The sequence below is a fragment of the Aquarana catesbeiana genome, linkage group LG09, assembly GCF_042186555.1.
Source record: "Aquarana catesbeiana isolate 2022-GZ linkage group LG09, ASM4218655v1, whole genome shotgun sequence".
In the NCBI taxonomy this organism is placed as follows: Eukaryota; Metazoa; Chordata; class Amphibia; order Anura; family Ranidae; genus Aquarana; species Aquarana catesbeiana.
In genome coordinates this window covers 304,256,522-304,279,326 of record NC_133332.1, presented here as the reverse complement: position 1 = coordinate 304,279,326, position 22,805 = coordinate 304,256,522, and the positions used below count along the sequence as shown (strand labels likewise).

Here is a 22,805-nt window from a genome sequence, read left to right as displayed (position 1 = left end):
CTGCCACCAGCATGTTTCACAGTGGGGATGGTGTGTTCAGGGTGATGTGCAGTGTTAGTTTTCCACCACACATAGCGTTTTGCTTTTACGCCTAAAAGTTTAATTTTGGTCTTATCTGACCAGAGCACCTTCTTCCACATGTTTGCTGTGTCCCCCACATGGCTTCCCACAAACTGCAAACTTCTTATGGCTTTCTTTCAACAATGGCTTTCTTCTTGCCACTCTTCCATAATTTGTGGAGTGCACAACTAATAATTGTCCTGTGGACAGATTCTGCCACCTGAGCTGTGGATCTCTGCAGCTCCTCCAGAGTTACCATGGTCCTCTTGGCTGCTTCTCTGATTAATGGTATCCTTGCCCGGCCTGTCAGTTTAGGTGGACGGTCATGTCTTGGTAGGTTTGCAGTTGTGTAATCCTCCTTCCATTTTCAGATGATAGATTGAACAGTGCTCCATGAGATGTTCAAAGCTTGGGATATTTATGTATAACCTAACCCTGCTTTAATCTTCTCCACAATTTTATCCCTGACCTGTCTGGTGTGTTCCTTGACCTTCATGATGCTGTTTGTTCACTAAGGTTCTCTAACAAACCTCTGAGGGCTTCACAGAAAAGCTGTATTTATACTGAGATTAAATTATACACAGGTGTACTCTATTTACTAATTAGGTGACTTCTGAAGGCAATTGGTTCCACTAGATTTTAGTTAGGCCCCTTTCACACTGGGGCATCGGCGGTAATGCGCCGCTATTTTTAGCGGCGCTTTACCATCGTATTTGCGGGGGCATTCGGCCGCTAGCGGGGCGCTTTTAACCCCCGCTAACGGCCGAAAAAGGGTTAAAGCCACCTGCAAAGCGCTGCTGCAGCAGTGCTTTGCTGGCGGTATAGCCGCGCTGCCCATTGATTCCAATGGGCAGGAGCGGTGGAGGAGCGGTATACACACCGCTCCTTCACTGCTCCAAAGATGCTGCTAGCAGGACTTTTTTTACCGTCCTGCCAGCGCACCGCTCCGAGGGCTTTCACACTGGATAGACAGTTGCGGCTCTTTCAGGGTGCTTTGCAGGCGCTATTTTTAGCGCTGTAGCGCCTGCAAAGCGCCACAGTGTGAAAGGGGTCTTAGAGTAAAGGGGACTGAATACGAATACATGCCCCACATTTTTCATATATATATTTGTAAAAAATGTTGAAAACCATTTATCATTTTCCTGCCACTTCACATACAATCCCAATAAAATACATTTACGATTTTGGTTCTAACGTGACAAAAAGTGGAAAATTTCAAAGGGTATGAACACTAATAGAAATGAGATGTAGCGCTAATAATGATGACCAATGGAGAAAAATACATCGATATCAGTAGCCCTTAGAGAAGGCACATAGATGAAACACATGTGACATGGTACATGATAGTGAGTAATAGGTAAAATGCAATAGTGTCCCAATGTGTAGCCATAAATCAAACAACGGAAAGTCCCAAAATACGCTGTATATGAGATATTGAGCTGGTATGGGAATCTTCTCCTCTGTATGTCATAGATTGTATGGCCGTATAATGGAAACAGAAAAAATACGCTTACCAAAGGAAGTGTATTCGGATGCCGTTGACACCAAATCAAACAGGCTCTGAGATCCTTGATGGACGATGGTTGGACCCAGAAACCCCGGATCTCAAAGGGGATCTTTCTTCTGTAGTCCAGATCACGACTGCTGGTTCAGAAGACCAAGGAAGGATCACAGCCACAGGAAAGTCTCCAGAGTATGGGTGGTTCCCAAAAAGATATAAAAACGCCAATAGTGCAGATCAAATGACGTACTTTTATTGGGTATCACCAATAATCAACAAGCGATATAAAAAGCGTGATCACGTAAAAAACGATAAAAACTATCATGTACCATGTCACATGTGTTTCATCTATGTGCCTTCTCTAAGGGCTACTGATATTGATGTATTTTTCTCCATTGGTCACCATTATTAGCGCTACATCTCATTTCTATTATGCCCCGTACACACGGTCGGATTTTCCGATGGAAAATGTCCGATCGGAGCGTGTTGTCGGAAATTCCGACCGTGTGTGGGCTCCATCGGACATTTTCCATCGGATTTTCCGACACACAAAGTTGGAGAGCAGGAGATAAAATTTTCCGACAACAAAATCCGTTGTCGGAAATTCCGATCATGTGTACACAAATCCGACGGACAAAGTGCCACGCATGCTCAGAATAAATAAAGAGATGAAAGCTATTGGCCACTGCCCCGTTTATAGTCCCGACGTACATGTTTTACGTCACCGCGTTTAAAACGATCGGATTTTCCGACAACTTTGTGTGACCGTGTGTATGCAAGACAAGTTTGAGCCAACATCCGTCGGAAAAAAATCCTAGGATTTTGTTGTCGGAATGTCCGAACAAAGTCCGACCGTGTGTACGGGGCATTAGTGTTTATAATATTGGTCTTATTTTATGTAGCTGCTTTTTTGTATTGGGTTAGCGCAGTGTTATTTGCATTTTCTTGAGACATATGAATAGTTTTTCAAGGCACTGTACATGCACTCCAGCTGCATGCCATTCCTTAGGGCCGGTTTCCTGATGGTGACAACAGTGGACTATACTTGTGCAATGTGTGTTTAACACACAGTGCTAGTATGTACATAGTCTCAAATGCTAACCTGTCAGCAGGTTTCCATTTGAGACCTTTATACCGCTACACACGAGCGGACTTTACGGCAGACTTGGTCCGGCGGACTTTTCGACGGACTTCCCGACAGACTTTCCAAATGAACGGACTTGCCTACGCACGATCAACCAAAGTCCGACGGATTTGTACGTCGGTTTTTGTCCGTCGGACTAGCATACAGACGAGCGGACTTTTCGACCGGACTCAAGTTCGTCGGAAAGATTTGAAACATGTTTAATTTCTAGGTCCGTCCAACTTTTGGGAAAAAAAAGTCCGCAGGAGCCCACACATGATCGAATTGTCCGACGGACTCCGGTCCGCCGGACCAAGTCTGGCGTAAAGTCCGATCGTGTGTACGCAGCATAACAGGAAATGTAAAGATCTTCATTGCAGGATCACCAGTTATTTTTTTGCAGATTAAAAAATATTGAAAATTACTTTTAATATACATTACTTGTTTAAAATTGTAATGATTTTATTTACATATACTTTTATGTTCTGTAAATCCTGTGCTATTGTTTGAACCTTGTAGTTAAATGTTTATTTGTAAAGCTGATATTTTCTCTCAGCTTTTAGAGCCCTTGCACACTGGGGCGGTTTGCAGGCGCTATTGCGCTAATAATAGCGCCTGCAAACCGCCCCGAAAGTGCCGCTGCTGTGTATCCAGTGTGCAAGCCCCGAGGGCTTGCACACTGGAGCGATGCGCTGGCAGGACGGTAAAAAAAGTCCTGCCAGCAGCATCTTCGGAGCGGTGAAGGAGCGGCGTGTATACCGCTCCCTTACTGCTCCTGCCCATTGAAATCAATGGGACGGCGCGGCTATACCGCCGGCAAAGCGCCTCTGCAGAGGCGCTTTGCGGTGGTATTTAACCCTTTCTCGGCCGCTAGCGGAGGGTAAAACCACCCCGCTAGCGGCCGCATACCGACGGTAAAACGCCGCTAATAATAGCGGCGTTTTACCGCCGACGCCGCCCCCCGCCCCAGTGTGCAAGTGCTCTTAGTGTGTTAAGCAGCCCATTTAAAACAATGGGCTGCCATAATGCAACCCACCTTGGCATGCTTGCGCTAAAGCACTGCAATGGTGTAATTGGGCCTCTATAGTTTGCCTTTAGGTAAAACCTGCTAATCCCTGTCTGATTTACCAAGTGGACAAGCATGGAACAAAATGTTAAAATCTTGAAAATTACATTAGGTTACCCCAACATTTCATATTCCAGGTATATGCCTGCTGTACCATGTGCTTGTATGAGAAAGTATCCTGTTCTCTTTGTATTGCTTCCTTTGTCTGAAATCCCTGGTGTTCCTGCCAGTCCCGCTGCTTTCCTATTAAAAACTGACCACACTTATGCCGCGTACACACGATCGGACATTCCGACAACAAAATTCATGTTTTTTTTCCGACGGATGTTGGCTCAAACTTGTCTTGCATACACATGGTCACACAAATCTTGTCGGAAATTCTGAACATCAAGAACGCGGTGACGTACAACACGTACAGCGAGCAGAGAAAAATGAAGTTCAATAGCCAGTGCGGCTCTTCTGCTTGATTCTGAGCATGCGTGGAACTTTTTGCGTCGGAATTGTGTACACACAATCGGAATTTACGACAACGGATTTTGTTGTGGGAAAATTTGAGATCCAGATCCCAAATTTTGTGTGTCGGAAATTCCAAAGAAAATGTTGGATGGAGCCTACACATGGTCAGAATTTCCGACATCAAGCTCCCATCGAACATTTTCCGTCGGAAAATGCGACCATGTGTAAGGGTTCTGCCTGGCGGACTCCGCTTTGCGCAGGGGGATCACTCCACTGATCCCCGCTGAGTAGGTTTTATGACAGGTCCGTCTCCGCTCACTGTGCTGAGACGGACCTGTCAGAGCCCCGCTCTCTTCTATGGGGGAGATCAGATGAAAACAGACTGCCTGTCCGTTTTCTTCTGATCCCACTCGATCTGATCTGCCTGATGGATGAAAAATAGGGTCTCCATCCGTCTGGATTTCATGGACAGGATCGGATAGCAGCGGGTGTCAGCGGACATGTCGCTGCTGACATCCACCGTTCCATAGACCTGAATGGAGCGTCCGATCAAGTCCGCTCAAAAAACTGACAGGTGGACCTGATCAGAAAGCCTGTGTAAAAGGGGCCTAAGTATGAGAGCACAACATGGGCAGTTTTCTGTCTGTGCTGGGAGCTTAGCCTGCTCTCCTCCAATGATCAGACATGTCCTGACATCCCCCTGCACAGACATTCACTGAGAAGGTCAGTGTACTGCTGCTTCTCCTTCAACAGTTCTTATGCAGCTGAGAACAGAGAGAATGTAATCACTTATAAAAAAGGGAAAAAAGTATTTATAATGTTTTTTTTATATTTTATATTTATAAATGGGTTGTTTTACAAGGTGAGGGTTTAGAATCACTGTACGGCAAATGCTATAATAACTCAAAATAGCGAGTGTAAGATCACTGACCACAATGAGTAGGGTATCTGTGAAATGTAGAAATCTCACTTTTGTCACCAAAATGATGTAAGATGGTGGTCGATATAATGTGGTATAAAACCGAAGACCAAAAATGTAACATATTGCAGCTTAGCAATCCCTAGGTGTGGTAGCTGCATTTGTTTTATTTTGTTTAGTCTTTTTTCCCACTGGTTTTACCTGGTGATCCAGCCAGTAACACACCTCCTGTATTAGAGTGCCCCACTCTGGATGAAGGAGCAAAGGAGGCACTTTTGGACAGAAGCATTGCCAATCTGGGGAGGGGAGTGTTAGATAAAATAGCAGATTTAGATACACAACAAATTGAAGCCAAACTCAAGCTCACACTTTATAGTCAGTTACAGTAAGAGATTTTTTTTCTCCTTTTGGGATAAAAGTTGTACATACTGCAAATAAATAAAAGCTGATCATTGTAAACACCCCTGTCAGTGGTTTGTCTCAGCCCTCTAAGTACTACATATGCAGTAAAGCTTGTTCTATTGAAAAACAACAGATTTGCTGGCAGTATCAGAAGGTGAAATAAAGAAAAGAAAGCCCAAAAAAGAAAACTACTGTAGCCAATCTAAGAATTGGTAGCTGCAATATAATAAATGTTTGTTTTTGGGTTTCATACCATTTTTTTTTTTTAAATCAAACAAAGTTTTATTGAAAAGAAACATAAAAATCTCTATATATACAATATGCATGCAGCAGTTACATCTAACATCACCAAAAACACATACATTGTTTACTTTGCATATTGATACTGTACAAACAGAACCTGCCCCTCCTGCACATAATCATTACAGCTATACCATGGATAAACAGTATTGATGATATCCACAACCACTGACTCATGCTTTGAAATGCACAGTTAAAGTGATACTAAATTCTCATTTTTATTTTATTTAAAAATAACAAACATGTTATACTTACCTGCTCTGTGCAGTGGTTTTGCACAGAGCAGCCCAGATCCTCCTCTTCTTGGGTCCCCCACTGGCACTTCTGGCCCCTTCCTTCTGCCGAGTGCCCCCACAGCAAGCAGCTTGCTATGGGGGCACCCGAGCCACTGCTCGGTGTATCCATTCAGACACAGAGCCCCGCTTTGGCCCCATCCCCTCTCTCCTCATTGGCTCACTGACTGCAGATTGACTGCTGATTGGGGCCCCGCTGCTGTCTCTCAAACTTTTGATCAGGGTCATTTGGGTAGTTTATGTTCTGATTATGACTTAAAAAGAGTAAACACAGTTGATTTATAATAAGGGGCTTCAGCCAAACACTAACCATGAGGGAAATAAAAGTTTTTGTGTTATCATTCATATTCTCTGAAAAATGACCAAGAAATCATAAATTCTGCCAGGGTATGTAAACTTATGAGCACAACAAAGCCCATTTTGTGTAACCTGACCGGGTTAAAAAGAACTCTCAGGAGGATATATATTTGCATGAGTCTTTGTGCCATGTTAAGGGAACATTGGGGTACTGCCTGAAGAGCTTCCTCCCACTGATCTTCCACAAATGGGCTAAGGTCCATCTCCCACCTTCCTCCTGCATTCAAGGGGAATGATTTCAAGAAGTTACCTAACAGCATGGCATAGCAATGGGAAATAAAACCCCTAGTGGAGACGTTATCGGCCATCATGTTCAACACTGGAGTTGGAGATTGATGCCACTCCACTTACGGGCCCCGAGCTACCATAGCGTGTTTGAGCTGAATATAGTAAAATAGCTTAGACATTGGCAGAGAAAATTTTGTATGTAGTTCCTCAAAAGAACAGAGATCCATCTTTAAAAATATGGTGCAGATGTGTTATACCAAACTTGTGCCACCTCAGAGCTTGTTGCACTTTTGCCAACTCAGAGTACAGTGGGGACGGAAAGGATTCAGACCCCCTTACATTTTTCACTCTTTGTTATATTGCAGCCATTTGCTAAAATCATTTGAGTTCATTTTTTTCCCTCATTAATGTACACACAGCACCCCATATTGACAGAAAAACACAGAATTGTTGAAATTTTTGCAGATTTATTAAAAAAGAAAAACTGAAATATCACATGGTCCTAAGTATTCAGACCCTTTGCTGTGACACTCATATATTTAACTCAGGTGCTGTCCATTTCTTCTGATCATCCTTGAGATGGTTCTACACCTTCATTTGAGTCCAGCTCTGTTTGATTATACTGATTGGACTTGATTAGGAAAGCCACACACCTGTCTATATAAGACCTTACAGCTCACAGTGCATGTCAGAGCAAATGAGAATCATGAGGTCAAAGGAACTGCCTGAAGAGCTCAGAGACAGAATTGTGGCAAGGCACAGATCTGGCCAAGGTTACTAAAAAATTTCTGCTGCACTTAATGTTTCTAAGAGCACAGTGGCCTCCATAATCCTTAAATGGAAGAGGTTTGGGGCAACCAGAACCCTTCCTAGAGCTGGCCGTCCAAACTGAGCTATCGGGGGATAAGAGCCTTTGTGAGAGAGGTAAAGAAGAACCCAAAGATCACTGTGGCTGAGCTCCAGAGATGCAGTCGGGAGATGGGAGAAAGTTGTAGAAAGTCAACCATCACTGCAGCCCTCCACCAGTCAGGGCTTTATGGCAGAGTGGCCTGACGGAAGCCTCTCCTCAGTGCAAGACACATGAAAGCCCGCATGGTGTTTGCTAAAAAAACACCTGAAGGACTCCAAGATGGTGAGAAATAAGATTCTCTGGTTTGATGAGTCCAAGATAGAACTTTTTGGCCTTAATTCTAAGCGGTATGTGTGGAGAAAACCAGGCACTGCTTATCACCTGTCCATTACAGTCCCAACAGTGAAGCATGGTGGTGGCAGCATCATGCTGTGGGGGTATTTTTCAGCTGCAGGGACAGGATGCTTGCAACTGAGGGAAAGATGAATGAGGCCAAGTACAGGGATATCCTGGACGAAAACCTTCTCCAGAGTGCTCAGGACCTCAGACTGGGCCGAAGGTTTACCTTCCAACAAGACAATGACCCTAAGCACACAGCTAAAATAACAAAGGAGTGGCTTCACAACAACACTGTGACTGTTTTTGAATGGTCCAGCCAGAGCCCTGACTTAAACCCAATTGAGTATCTCTGGAGAGACCTAAAAATGGACCTAAAAACGTCCACCAACGTTTACCATCCAACCTCACAGAACTGGAGAGGATCTGCAACGAGGAATAGAAGAGGATCCCCAAATCCAGGTGTGAAAAACTTGTTGCATCTTTCCCAAAAAGACTCATGGCTGTATTAGATGAAAAGGGGCTTCTACTAAATACTGAGCAAAGGGTCTGAATACTTAGGACCATGTGATATTTCAGTTTTTCTTTTTCAATAAATCAGCAAAAATGTCAACAATTCTGTGTTTTTCTGTCAATATGGAGTGCTGTGTGTACATTAATGAGGAAAAAAAATAACTTAAATGATTTTAGCAAATGGCTGCAATATAACAAAGAGTGAAAAATTTAAGGGGGTCTGAATACTTTCCGTCCCCACTGTAATTGTCGGTATTCCATATGGAGCTGTAGCGGGTAAAGCTAGTAACCTACTGGAGCTGTTTAGCCTTATTCCAATATTTCTGAATAAGGGTATATGTAGGCGAGAGACGATTAGACTGGGTAAAGGCTGCAGCTTCCAACCCTGCCGGTATATCTGTCACTTTGGTTGTATATTGTAGGATGAACATAATGGAAACAGGAGGTGACTGGTCTGGGCAAGAAGGGTAAGTCAGCCCCTTGCAAAAGGTGTTGTAACTGCACAGCCAGGTAGTAAAGCCAAGGGTTTGGCATGTCTAATGCCGTGTACACACGGGCGGACTTTTCGACCGGACTGGTCCGACGGAACGAATCCGTCGGACAATCCAACCATGTATTGGCTTCATTGGACCTTTAGCGGACTTTTTCAGTCGAAAATCAGACGGACTTTAGATTTAAAACATGTTTCAAATCTTTCCGATGGACTCGAGTCCAGGCGCAAAATTCATTCGTCTGTATGCTAGTCCGACGGACGAAAACCGACGCTAGGGCAGCTATTGGCTACTGGCTATGAACTTCCTTATTTTAGTCCGGTTGTACGTCATTACGTTCGAATCCATCGGACTTTGGTGTGATCGTGTGTAGGCAAGTCCGTTCGTTAGAAAGTCCGTCGAAAGTCCGTCGTAACTCCGTCGAAAAGACCGTCAGACCTTTGATGCCGAAAAGTCTGGCCGTGTGTAAACGGCATTAGCCATCAGCATCCTTGGGTCTCTATAGATGTTTCAACCGCACTCTGGGTACCTATATTATGCCACAGCAGCTGCCTAAAGTTGGAATTTACTTCATGAAAAATACTCAGTTGTATAACCACAGGTGTGTTCTGCAGGAAATATAATAGTTGGGGCATAAAAATAATTTTGACTAAGTTTACTTTGCCAGCCAAGGATAGCTGGAGCCTATTCCAAATTTTTATTTTATCTCTATAACGGTTTAGCAGGGGATTTATATTTTAGCGGCAAAAGTCTACCTTAATACCACTTTAACCTTATGATATTCCAAACTAGAATATGAGTTCTGAATGGACAGGCACTTTAGGACCCAGTCATTATTACAGTACTATTTTTTTAGCAATGCAGTGCACATTGCACATAATCCATTTATATTTGGCTATTGCACAGGCAAAGCAAATATACCTGTGTTTTACTGCAAAGCATCAATGTAAATGGGCCTTGGGGGGTTTTTTTTGTGTTTTTTTTTTTTTTTTTTTATGTAAACCCACTGATGTATTCAGTCCCCTCTTGAACCTCCTCCTAGTTTAAAGATAAAGGCAACAAGTCCTACTGGATTAAAGTTTTCACACTGTCACTCACTGTAATTGAGCACTGCTCCCACTGTTCATTTTTTCCCTATGTCCTGCAAATCATATCTCTTTTGTGTTTGCTCACAAGGCTTGACCGGGATTTTATTTCTGCTTTTAGGGCTGGGTGCTGGAGGGGTTTCCCCGCACAAGAGATCAGGGCTTACTGCTGCAGATGAACGGCTCGTCTCCTAATCATTTCGGTGAGTTCTTGTGCAATATGCCTGTTCATTAAGAGAATTAAACAGTTTGTTATATCTGTATAATAGAAGAACCCAAAGCCTGATTTCGGAATATTATAAAGAGTTCATGCTGACCATCCATGCAGCACTCGTTCACTGTAAAGGTCATTTTGTTGAGAGAGTGGTATATTTGATAAATTAATTGCATTTAATGGGGCTGTTTTATCAATAAATCATCTTTTTTTTTTATCAAAGGGCAATTGGCCTTGACATAAAATAGTTTTAGAGCCCAATATTGATTTAAATTGTTGCATTTATAATCTGTTTGGTTTTGGTTACGTTTGGCCAACATAAGTGTTATTTTTCTTTTTGCAAATGACTACTGGCCCTAAGATGAAGAAGGGAGCTCAATCACTTCTGCACATGCATAAGGAGTACATCAATCTGGACAAAATCCTGATAATTTAAGTGTATTGAAACACAAATATGTAATATATTTCAGCTTACTAGTCCATACAGTGGGGGAAATAAGTATTTGATCCCTGCAGATTTTGTAAGTTTGCCCACTTACAAAGAAATGAAGGGTCTATAATTTTTATCATAGGTGTATTTTAAATGATAGAGACAGAATATCAACCAAAAATCCACAAAAAACACGTAAAACAAATGCTATAAATTAAGTTGCAGTTCAGTGAGTGAAAAAAGTATTTGATCCCCCAAGCAAAACATGACTTAGTACTTGGTGGAGAAACCCTTGTTGGCAAACATGGAGGTAAGACGTTTCTTGCAGTTAGTGACCAGGTTTGCACACATCTCAGGAGGGATTTTCATCCGTAAATTTCTATAGGATTAAGGCCTGGAGACTGGGGATGAGCCGAACACCCCCGGTTCGGTTCGCACCAGAACTTGCGAACGGACCAAAACTTTGCACGAACGTTAGAACCCCATTGAAGTCTATGGGACTGGAACGTTCGAAATCAAAAGTGCTAATTTTAAAGGCTAATTTGCATGGTATTGTCCTAAAAAGGGTTTGGGGACCCGGGTCCTGCCCCAGGGGACATGTATCAATGCAAAAAAAAGTTTGAAAAACAGCCGTTTTTTCGGGAGCAGTGATTTTAATGATGCTTAAAGTGAAAAAAAAAAGTGAAATATTCCTTTAAATATCGTACCTGGGGGGTGTCTATAGTATGCCTGTAAAGTGGCGTGTGTTTCCCCTGCACAAAATGACATTTTTAAAGGAATAAAAGTCATTTAAAACTGCTTGCGGGTTTAATGTAATATGGATGAAAATCAGTGAGACAAACGGCATGGGTACCCCCCACCCCCCAGTCCATTACCAGGCCCTTTGGGTTATGTATGTATATTAAGGGGAATCCCGCACCCAAATTAAAAAAAGGAAAGGCATGGGGCCCCCAGGCCCTATATACTCTGAACAGTAGTATACAGGCGGTGCAAACAAGACTGTAGGTTTGTTGTTAAGTAGAATCTGTTTGCAATTTTGAACTGGTACATCTTTAAAGTGTAACTCCAGCCAAAAAATCTATTTTAAGCTTTTTGGAAAACATAGGGAAGGGTTATCACCCCTGTGACATTTGTTTTGCTGTCTGTGCACCTCTTAAGAAGGTTTCACCTCACTTTCTGTCCCAATGACAAATGTTTTTTGACAATTTGGAGTTTTTAGTGAAACAAGGATTGGTGATAAAGCATCAGTGGAGAGGAGAAACGCTTTTCCCATATTAACTCTTACAGGAGAGAATTTCCCTTCCTAGGGGTAGATTTCATCTCACTTCCTGTTGTCTCCTTCCGTTTGCAAATAGGAGTCGTTTGTAAGTTGGATGTTTGAAAGTAGGGGCCTGTCCTATATACTCTGCAGAATTTGGGGCCTTAGGTGTTGGTGTTGCCACAACACTGTAAGCCCTCACAGGGCCCTGGTGTAAAATATTAGATCAAGAATTGTAATTACATGCCCCTGTTGAACAGGGTCAGAAAAATTGGGCCTTTGGTGATGGTGGTGGTGCTGGTGCCACAACACTGTAAGTCATCACAGTTACTCTTGGTGGGCGCTGGAACGGCCCTGCTGTGAAATATTAGATCAAGAATTGTAATTACATGCCCCTGTTGAACAGGGTCAGAAAAATTGGGCCTTTGGTGATGGTGTTAGTGGTGCTGGTGCCACAACACTGTAAGTCCTCACAGTTACTCTTGGTGGGCACAGAAACGGACCCTGCTGTGAAATATTAGATCAAGAATTGTAATTACATGCACCTGTTGAACAGGAGCAGAAAAATTGGGCCTTAGGCACTGGTGCCACAACACTGCAACCCCTCACAGATACTCTAGTTGGAGCGCAGGAATGAGCCCTCCTGCAAAATATTGCATCAAAAATTGTAATTACACGCCCCTGTTAAACAGGGGCTGAAAAATTGGGCCTTAGGTACTGATGCTGGTGCCACAACACTGCAACCCCTCACAGATACTCTAGTTGGAGTGCAGGAAAGAGCACTGCTGCAAAGTATTGCATCAAAAATTGTAATTACACTCCTTTGTTAAACAGGGGCTGAAAAATTGGGCCTTAGGCACTGGTGCTGGTGCCACAACACTGCAACGCCTCACAGATACTCTAGCTGGAGTGCAGGAACGAGCCCTGCTGCAAAGTATTGCATCAAAAATTGTAATTACACGCCCCTGTTAAACAGAGGCTGAAAAATTGGGCCTTAGGCACTGGTGCTGGTGCCACAACACTGCAACCCTTCACAGATACTCTAGTTGGAGCACAGGAATGAGCCCTGCTGCAAAGTATTGCATCAGAAATTGTAAATACACGCCCCTCTTAAACAGGGGCAGAAAATTGGGCCTCAGCCACTGGTGGCGGCACCCATAACCAAAAATATTCTTATAAGCTATCAGCATGATCATTGAGGAGGAAGAGGATAGTCACTCAGCATAACAGGATAGTCACTCAGCATCAGCATAGGGAGTCTTGAGGGAATCTGAAATTTAAAAAAAAATTATTTGGTTACATCAGCATCAGGTGCTTGATATCTGGTGGTGATCCAAGATTCATTTTTATGAAGGTCAGCCGATCGACCAAGTCGGTGGACAGGCGCACCCTGTGATCGGTTACAAAGCCTCCAGCAGCACTGAATGTGCGTTCCGAAAGAACGCTGGATGCAGGACAGGCCAGTAGCTCAATTGCATACTATGCAAGCTCTGGCCAGTGATCCATCTTCAAGACCCAGTAACCCAGAGGATTTTCGGTAGGAAAGGTGTCCAAGTCAGATCTTGCCCCTAGGTATTCCTGCACCATGTAAAACAGATGCTGGCGATGGTTGCTGGAACCGGTCATACCTTGGGGCTGCGGACTAAAAAATTGTCTGAACGCATCGGTCAGACGGCCACCTTCTCCACCGCTCCTTCTTTGACTGACCAAAGCTTCAGCAACACATTGTCCAGGAACAGGAGTTTGTAACCTCCCAGTCTCTGGGAACGTGTTGCACAGACCTTTCTGCAAGGCCTCACGAAGATGTTTCATCCTGTGCTCCCTCTGCGACGGCAAGATAAGGTCCGCAACCTTACCCTTGTAACGTGGATCAAGGAGGGTTGCCAGCCAGTAGCGATCCCTCTCCTTGATACCACAAATACGAGGATCCTTCCGCAGGCTTTGCAGGATCAGGGAGGCTATGCAGCGTAGGTTTGCTGAGGCATTTGGTCCGGAGTCCTCTGGTTCACTAAGGACGACATGATCCGCAGCCACCTCCTCCCAGCCACGTACAAGTCCATGGGTTTCTTGGGACTGTAAATGATCCCTTAAAGACTGCTGCTGATGCTGAGTGCCAGGCTCCACCTCCATGCTGACACAATCCTCCTCCTCCTCCTCTTCCTGTGTGATCGGCGGGCACGCAGGAACACTGTCTGGATAAAGGGGGCCTTGAGAGCTAAGGAAGTCCTCCTCTTCCTGCCTCTGTTCTGCCTCATGTGCCCTGTCCATTATTCCACGCAGCATGTCCTCCAACAGGTGGACAAGGGGGACAGTCTCACTGATGCATGCACTGTCACTGCTCACCATCCTCGTGGCCTCCTCAAATGGTGACAGGACAGTGCATGCATCCCTGATCATGGCCCACTGGCATGGGGAAAAAAAACTAAGCTCCCCTGACCCTGTCCTGGTACCATAGTCGCACAGGTACTCATTGATGGCCCTCTGCTGCGTGTGCAGCCGCTGCAGCATGGCCAATGTTGAGTGCCACCTGGTGGGCATGTCACGGATTAGGCGGTGCTTGGGCAGGTTAAATTCCTTTTGGAGATCAGCCAGCCAAGCACTGGCATTATATGACCGGCGGAAATGCACACAGACTTTCCTGGCCTGCCTCAGGACATCCTGTAAGCCCGGGTACTTGCCCAAGAACCGCTGCACCACCAAGTTAAAGACGTGAGCCAAACAGGGCACATGGGTCAGTTGTCCCTGTTGGAGGGCGGAGAGGAGGTTGGTGCCATTGTCGCAAACCACCATTCCTGGCTTAAGCTGGCGTGGTGTCAACCACCTCTGAACCTGCCCCTGCAGAGCTGACAGAATCTCTGCCCCAGTGTGGCTCCTGTACCCCAAGCACACCAGCTCACGCACCCTTTTGGCCTGCGTACTTGCGTAGCCCCTTGAACGCCTACGGAGCACCACTGGTTCCGAGGACAAAGCACAGGAAGAGGCCATGGAGGAAGAAGAAAAGGAGGGGGTGGAGGAGAGAGGTGTGTCAGAATCACCAGTAGTAGCATTTTGGAGGCATGGTGGCGGAACAGCCTCCAACACTTACTGCATCTTGTCCAGCATCCTTCCCATCTGCCAGCAGAGTCACCCAATGCGCCGTGAAACTTAGGTAACGTCCCTGTCCATGCCTACTGGACCATGAGCCAGCGGTAATATGCACCTTACCGCTGACCGCAGTGTCCAGCGAGGCCAAGACATTGCCTTCCACATGCCGGTAGAGAGCCGTAATCGCCTTCCTTGAGAAAAAGTGGCATTTGGGAACCTGCCACTGAGGAACCACACATTCCACAAACTCACGGAAGGGGGCAAAGTCTACCAACTGAAAAGGTAGCAGTTGAAGTGCTAATAATTTTGCCAAGCTAACATTCAACCGCTGGGCATGTGGATGGCTGGGAGTGAACTTCTTTGTGCTGTGCAGCAGCTGGGGCAGGGAAATTTGCCTGGTACAATCTGACATCGGTGTACCGATAGCAGGTTGCCCGCAAGTACTTGGCTGTGACACACCTAATTCTACACCTTCATTCCTCTCAGTGCAGGTCTCAGAGAGGACTGAAGGTATAGTGGGGTTGGAGATCCCAGCTGATGAGGAGCAAGGAGAGGTCCTCTTTGTTCTTTGGTGTGGGTCTTTTAGGTACGCTTGCCAACGAACAGCATGGCAGGTCAACATATGTCTGGTCAAACATGTGGTGCCCAAGCGGGAGATGTTTTGGCCATGCGAGATATGCTTGAGACATATATTGCAAATAGCAGCAGTGCGATCTGATGCACTCATCTCAAAAAAGGCCCACACCAAAGAACTTTTGGAATAACGCACAGTGACAGCAGCGCCCTGCACATGCGGAGCCCTGTGGTGTGATGCATTCAGTGTGCTGCCCTTAAGCTGGCCCCTGGAGGGCATCCTGTCTCGTTGGTGATGTGCCTCTTCCTCCTCTCTCCTATCAGGCACCCACGTGGAGTCAGTGACCTCATCATCCCCTCCCTCCTCATCACTGGAGCAAACCTGGCAGTATGCTGCAGCAGGGGGAATATGACTGCCAGATTGCTGTCCTTCTTGGGCACCCGCTCTGTCTGGGCTCACGTTACTGCCTTCCTCTAGCTGAGTACCATCATCGGAGCCTTCAAAACGCTGGGCATCTTCCTGGAGCATGTACCCAACACTGTGGTCAAACAGTTCGGGGGACCACTCAGGAGGACATGTTGGGGCCAGGGAAGGAGTGACTGATGCCATTGATCCGAGGGAAGAGGCCGCAATGGCAGCTGCTTTGCCAGACAAAGTACTGTGAGCCTGGGTGAGTGAGGATGAGGAGAATGAGGACGGCTTGGTCATCCACTCGACCAAGTCTTCCGCATGTTGTGGCTCAACACTAACTAGAAAAAAAGGCCAAGCGTGTCCCACGGTCATGTGCTGATGAGGATGCACCCTGTCCACGACCAGCACTGTTGCCTCTAGACACAGAGCCTGCTTGTCCTCTTTTATTAGCTTGTGACTGTATGCCTGTCCTTGTTGGCCTTCCAGACATACTATTGGCCTACAGTGAGATGTAGCTGCACAAAACTGGGATGTATATATATATATATATACCGATTATACTGCAGCTAGCAGAATCAACTGCCTGCCTGTAGTATTATTAGTATGAGAACACCTGCACTTGTCTTCAGGTAGCTATACTGTAGGTGCAACTGTGCAGGGTTACACAGTACACTAACTGGCTAAAAAGATATGTGCAAAAGCTCCACCCACCAATGTTATATAATAAAGTGCAACGTTCTAGAATAAATATATATATATATATATATATATATATATGTGTACCCCTAAACATCTGGAAAAATCAGAATCTCAATATATTCAAAATATCCTAATAAGTATATATATATATATATATATATATATATATGTGCCCAAAAAATGTCTATAAAAAGCAAAAAGTCTCAAAATATTCCAAAATCTTAGCTACAAACTTATTTAACAATTAAACCTTTAGAATGAAAGTCCCCAACGTGAGTACGTGAAAAATCCAGTTCATAAACACAGTGGTGAAAAAATGTGTAAAAAATGTAAAAAAATTTTTTATATAAAAAACAGTGCTGAAAAAGTCCCAAATAAAAAACAACAAAAGTCCACTTTGACTAGAAAGTAATACAAAGCTCTATTCAATTGACCTGTATTATGAAGGGAGAGAACCATTAGGATTCCTAAGTGAAGAGATATCCTGGTGGGTCTTGGTTTCCTTTTCAAGGATACTCAGAAGCATTTTTTTCATCTCTGCCGCCCTCCATCATCAACATTGGGTTATCCTTCTCTTGAAAGAAGAGGGGGATAAATAAATTGATCCTATTGCACAAATGCAAGTGAGGACATAGGAGTTATATCTGTCTCTCCCCTGTGGTCACACAATATCCATTGGTAGGGCATCTATTGAAATCAATCAGGACTTCTCTGCTTTTTTGACTAACCCAGTTCCAAGTGTATCCGGTTTTAATTAAACGTACACCAAGCTGTTGGAGCCTCCAGAAATGATGGCAGACTGGGTGATGTGATGAAAGAGATAGGAAGCTGTCAACAGAACAAGTCCTGCAGAAGAGCACACATCATGGGAGAAAACTCACCAGAGAAGGATAAACATCTTTGGACGGAGGATCGCTTCCCGGGTACATCAGCGCTGGATTTTATCTACATACCTTTCACCCCTGCAGGGGTTGGGCAGTCCGGTGAGTGAAAGCACGAGTGGGGGGTGTAGTGAAAGACGGGGAACACCAGTCACACTGAGACTACGTTTTTTTTCATCTGAAGGACACATTTAAGGAACTTCATTCTGGACTTTTGTTGTTTTTTATTTGGGATTTTTTCAGCACTGTTTTTAATATAAAATTTTTTTTTACATTTTTTACACATTTTTTCACCACTGTGTTTATGAATTGGATTTTTCACGTACTCACGTTGGGGACTTTCATTCTGAAGGTTTAATTGTTAAATAAGTTTGTATCTAAGATTTTTGAATATTTTGAGACTTTTTGCTTTTTATAGACATTTTTTGGGCACATATATATATATATATATATATATATATATATATATATATATATATATATATATATATACACTTATTAGGATATTTTGAATATATTGAGATTCTGATTTTTCCAGATGTTTAGGGGTACATATATACATATATATTTATTCTAGCACGTTGCACTTTATTATATAACATTGGTGGGTGGAGCTTTTGCACATATCTTTTTAGCCCCCAGAGCATATTGGTCGCACGTAAAAATAATTTTATTTTTACATGTTCTTTTTGTATATGTACTCTTACGAGCATTTATATATGAACAACAATTAATGCACATATAGCCGGACAGCGCCAATTTCCCCTTTTTTAGATTATTCAGTCTGTACCTTTAGCAGAGAAACAGCCCCAAAACATAATTTTTCCACCTCCGTGCTTGACTGTAGGGATGGTGTTTTTAGAGTCATAGTCAGCATTTTTCTTCCTCCAAACACAGCAAGTCCCCCTCCTCAAGAAGGCACATGTACAGTCATGCCAATGAACATCTAAATGATTCAGAGAAGGATTGGGAGAAAGTGCTGTGGTCAGATGAGACCAAAATTGAGGTCTTTGGCATTAACTTGACTCGACATGTTTGGAGGAAGAAAAATGCTGACTATGAGAATATGAAAACCATCCCTACAGTCAAGCACAAAGGTGGAAAAATGGACCAATGGACGGGGCCATTGAGGGGCCAATGGACATGGCCATGTATTGTAAAATATTGGATGAGAACCTTCTTCCCTCAACCAGAACACGGGTAGTGGATGGGTCTTCCAGCATGACAATGACCCAAAATATACCACCAAGACAACAAAGGAGTGGCTAAAGAAGAAGCACATTAAGGTCATGGAGTGGTCTAGCCAGTCTCCAGACCTTAATCCTATAGAAAATTTATGAAGGGAGCTGAAACTACAAATTGCCACGAAACCTTAAAGATTTAGAGAAGGTCTGTAAAGAAGAGTGGACCGAAATCCCTCCTGAGATGTGTGCAAACCTGGTCACTAACTACAAGAAACGTCTTACCTCTGTGCTTGCCAACAAGGGTTTCTCTACTAGGTACTAAGTCATGTTTTGCTTAGGGATCAAATATTTATTTCACTCACTGAACTGCAACTTAATTTCTAGCATTTGTTTTATGTGTTTTTTCTTGGTTTTTGGTTGATATTCTTTCTCTATCATTTAAAATACACCTATGATAAAAATTATAGACCCTTCATTTCTTTGTAAGTGGGCAAACTTACAAAATCTGCATGGGCTCAAATGCTTATTTCCCCAACTGTATATGTGGTGGCTGCATTTGTTAGTTTTTTCATGCGTTTGTGTCTTTTATTTTCAACTGGTGATTCTGCCAGCAACACTCTTCCTGTCTTGGCTTGACAACACTAAGCCTCGGTTCACACCAGAGGCGGCACGACTTGCAGGTCGCCTCACCGAGGCGACCTGCACATGACTGCCCGGGCGACTTGCAAAACGACTTCTGTATAGAAGTCTATGCAAGTCGCCCCAAGTCGCCCCCAAAGTCGTACAGGAACCTTTTTCTAAGTCGGAGCGACTTGCGTCGCTCCCCTTAGAACGGTTCCATTGTACTGAACGGGACGCTACTTGTCAGGCGACCTAGGTCGCCTGACAAGTCGTCCCAGTGTGAACCGAGGCTTAAGGCCCGTCAGACACACGATCAGAAAATCTGAATTTAAATTTCGTCCGATGAGGGATTTGCCAATTTTCTGATCGTTAGTATGCTGCTTTTGACAGCCAAATACGAATTTTAGTCAGACAAATACTGGATGTGCAGGCTCCAAAATATTTGTCTGATGTGACCACAACGTCCGATTTTCTTTTCATTATTAGTATGGTTTTCTGCCCAAAAAAAATCTGAAAAGCAAGACTAGGCATGCTCAGAAATGAAAGAACACATACAAAACAATTTAACACATTGGGGGTTATTTATGAAAGGCAAATCCACTTTGCACTACATGTGCAAAGTGCACTTGAAATTGCACTGAAAGTGCACTTGGAAGTGCAGTCACTGTAAATCTGAGGGGTAGATCTGAAATGAGGGGAAGCTTTGCTGATTTTATCATCCAATCATGTGCAAGCTAAAATGCTGTTTTTTATTTTCCTTGCATGTCCCCCTCGGATCTACAGAGACTGTACTTCCAAGTGCACTTTCAGTGCAATTTCAAGTGCACTTTGCACTTGTAGTTTGCATTTGTAGTGCAAAGTGGATTTGCCTTTCGTAAATAACCCCCATTACGTCACTTCTGACGTTGAATTCTGTCGTCAGAAAATTTTATGATGGTGAGTACCCTCTTCACTTTCTATTTGAGACTAGCATCCAACAAAAAACTGACGAAAATTTGTCCAATAATCTAATTGTGTGTACAAGGCACTCACCATACTCTATGGAAGAGCAGTGTTGCCACACAAGCACAGGAAATAGCTCATTTTAATAATAAATGTAGTAGTTAGTCTATTCAACTGGATGTAACGTTGAAGGCATTTGGTAGCTTATCCAAACCTCTTGTTCAAGGCTAATGCACCTCAAGAAAATATCCCAGCATATACAGTGCGGACGGAAAGTATTCAGACCCCCTTAAATTTGCTAAAATCATTTAAGTTCATTTTTTTCCTCATTAATGTACACACAGCACCCCATATTAACAGAAAAACACAGAATTGTTGACATTTTTGCAGATTTATTAAAAAAGAAAAACTGAAATATCACATGGTCCTAAGTATTCAGACCCTTTGCTGTGACACTCATATATTTAACACAGGTGCTGTCCATTTCTTCTGATCATCCTTGAGATGGTGCTACACCTTCATTTGAGTCCAGCTGTGTTTAATTATACTGATTGGACTTGATTAGGAAAGCCACACACCTGTCTATATAACACCTTACAGCTCACAGTGCATGTCAGAGCAAATGAGAATCATGAGGCCAAACTGCCTGAAGAACTCAGAGACAGAATTGTGGCAAGGCACAGATCTGGCCAAGGTTACAAAAAAATTCTGCTGCACTTAAGGTTCCTAAGAGCACAGTGACCTCCATAATCCTTAAATGGAAGATGTTTGGAATGACTGGAACCCTTCCTAGAGCTGGCAGTCCGACCAAACTGAGCTATTGGGGGTGCAGAGCCTTGGTGAGAGAGGTAAAGAAGAACCCAAAGATCACTGTGACTGAGCTCCAGAGATGCAGTCAGGAGATGGGAGAAAGTTGTAGAAAGTCAACCATCACTGCAGCCCTCCACCAGTCGGGGCTTTATGGCAGAGTGGCCAGACGGAGGCCTCTACTCAGTACAAGACACATGATAGTCCGCATGGAGTTTGCTAAAAAAAACACCTGAAGGACTCCAAGATGGTGAGAAATAAGATTCTCTGGTCTGATGAGACCAAGATAGAACTTTTTGGCCTTAATTCTAAGCGGTATGTGTGGAGAAAACCAGGCACTGCTCATCACCTGTCCAATACAGTCGAAGCATGGTGGTGGCAGCATCATGCTGCGGTGGTGTTTTTCAGCTGCAGGGACAGGACGACTGGTTGCAATCGAAGGGAAAGATGAATGCGGCCAAGTACAGGGATATCCTGGACGAAAACCTTCTGCAGAGTGCTCAGGACCTCAGACTGGGCCGAAGGTTTACCTTCCAACAAGACAATGACCCTAAGTACACAGCTAAAATAATGAAGGAGTGGCTTCACAACTCCGTGACTGTTCTTGAATGGCCCAGCCAGAGCCCTGACTTAAACCCAATTGAGCATTTCTGGAGAGACCTAAAAATGGCTGTCCACCAACGTTTACCATCCAACCTGACAGAACTGGAGAGGATCTGCAAGGAGGAATGGCAGAGGATCCCTAAATCCAGGTGTGAAAAACTTGTTGCATCTTTCCCAAAGAGACTCATGGCTGTATTAGATCAAAAGGGGGCTTCTACTAAATACTGAGCAAAGGGTCTGAATACTTAGGACCATGTGATATTTCAGTTTTTCTTTTTTTAATAAATCTGCAAATATGTCAACATTTCTGTGTTTTTCTGTCAATATGGAGTGCTGAGTGTACAATAATGAGGAAAAAAATGAACTTAAATGATTTTAGCAAATGGCTGCAATATAACAAAGAGTGAAAAATGTAAGGGGGTCTGAATATTTCCCACCCCCACTGTATACACACTACTGTACAAATGTTTAAGGCAGGTGTGAAAAATAGCTGTAAATTAAGAATGCTTTCAGAAATGGAAGTGTTAATTTTTTTTTTTATAATTTAACAAAATGGAAAGTAAATGAACAGAAGAGGAATCCAAATCAAATCAATATTTGGTGTGACCACCCTTTGCCTTCAAACAGCACCAGTTCTTCTAGGTACACTTGCACACAGTTTTTGAAGGAACTCGGTGGGTAGGTTGTTCAGACATCTTGGAGAACTAACCAAAGATCTTCTGTGGATGTAAGCTGCCACAAATCCTTCTGTCTCTTCATGTAATCCCAGACAGACATGATTTTGAGATCAGGGTTCTGTTCTTTACGCTGAAGATAGTTCTTGATAACATTGTCTGTATGTTTGGGGTCGCTGACCACTGCAGAATAAACGTGGGGGAAATCACAGCCCTCCCTGATGGTATGGCATGTTGGATAAGTATCTGCCTGTATTTCTCAGCATTGAAGACACCATTTAACTGACCAAATCTCCAACTCAATTTGCACAAATGCAGCCCCAAACTTGCAAGTTACCTCCACCATGCTTCACTGTTGCCTGTAGACACTTATTATTGTACCGCTCTCCAGTCCTTCGGAAAACAAACTGCCTCCTGTGCTACAGCCAAATTTAAAAAATTTT

The 22,805-nt window shown here is 43.7% G+C and overlaps 1 protein-coding gene across 6 annotated transcripts in view; it reads left to right on the top strand.

Moving 5' to 3' along the window:
- The window catches only part of AK8 (adenylate kinase 8), a 312,083-nt gene that overhangs the window by 146,463 nt on the left and 142,815 nt on the right, over positions 1-22,805 (top strand). For all 6 annotated transcript variants that reach the window (XM_073600536.1, XM_073600535.1, XM_073600541.1 and 3 more), the window contains one exon: positions 10,102-10,183. In XM_073600536.1, the coding sequence (XP_073456637.1) occupies positions 10,102-10,183 (82 nt within the window). The remainder of the gene's footprint in view (positions 1-10,101; positions 10,184-22,805) is intronic.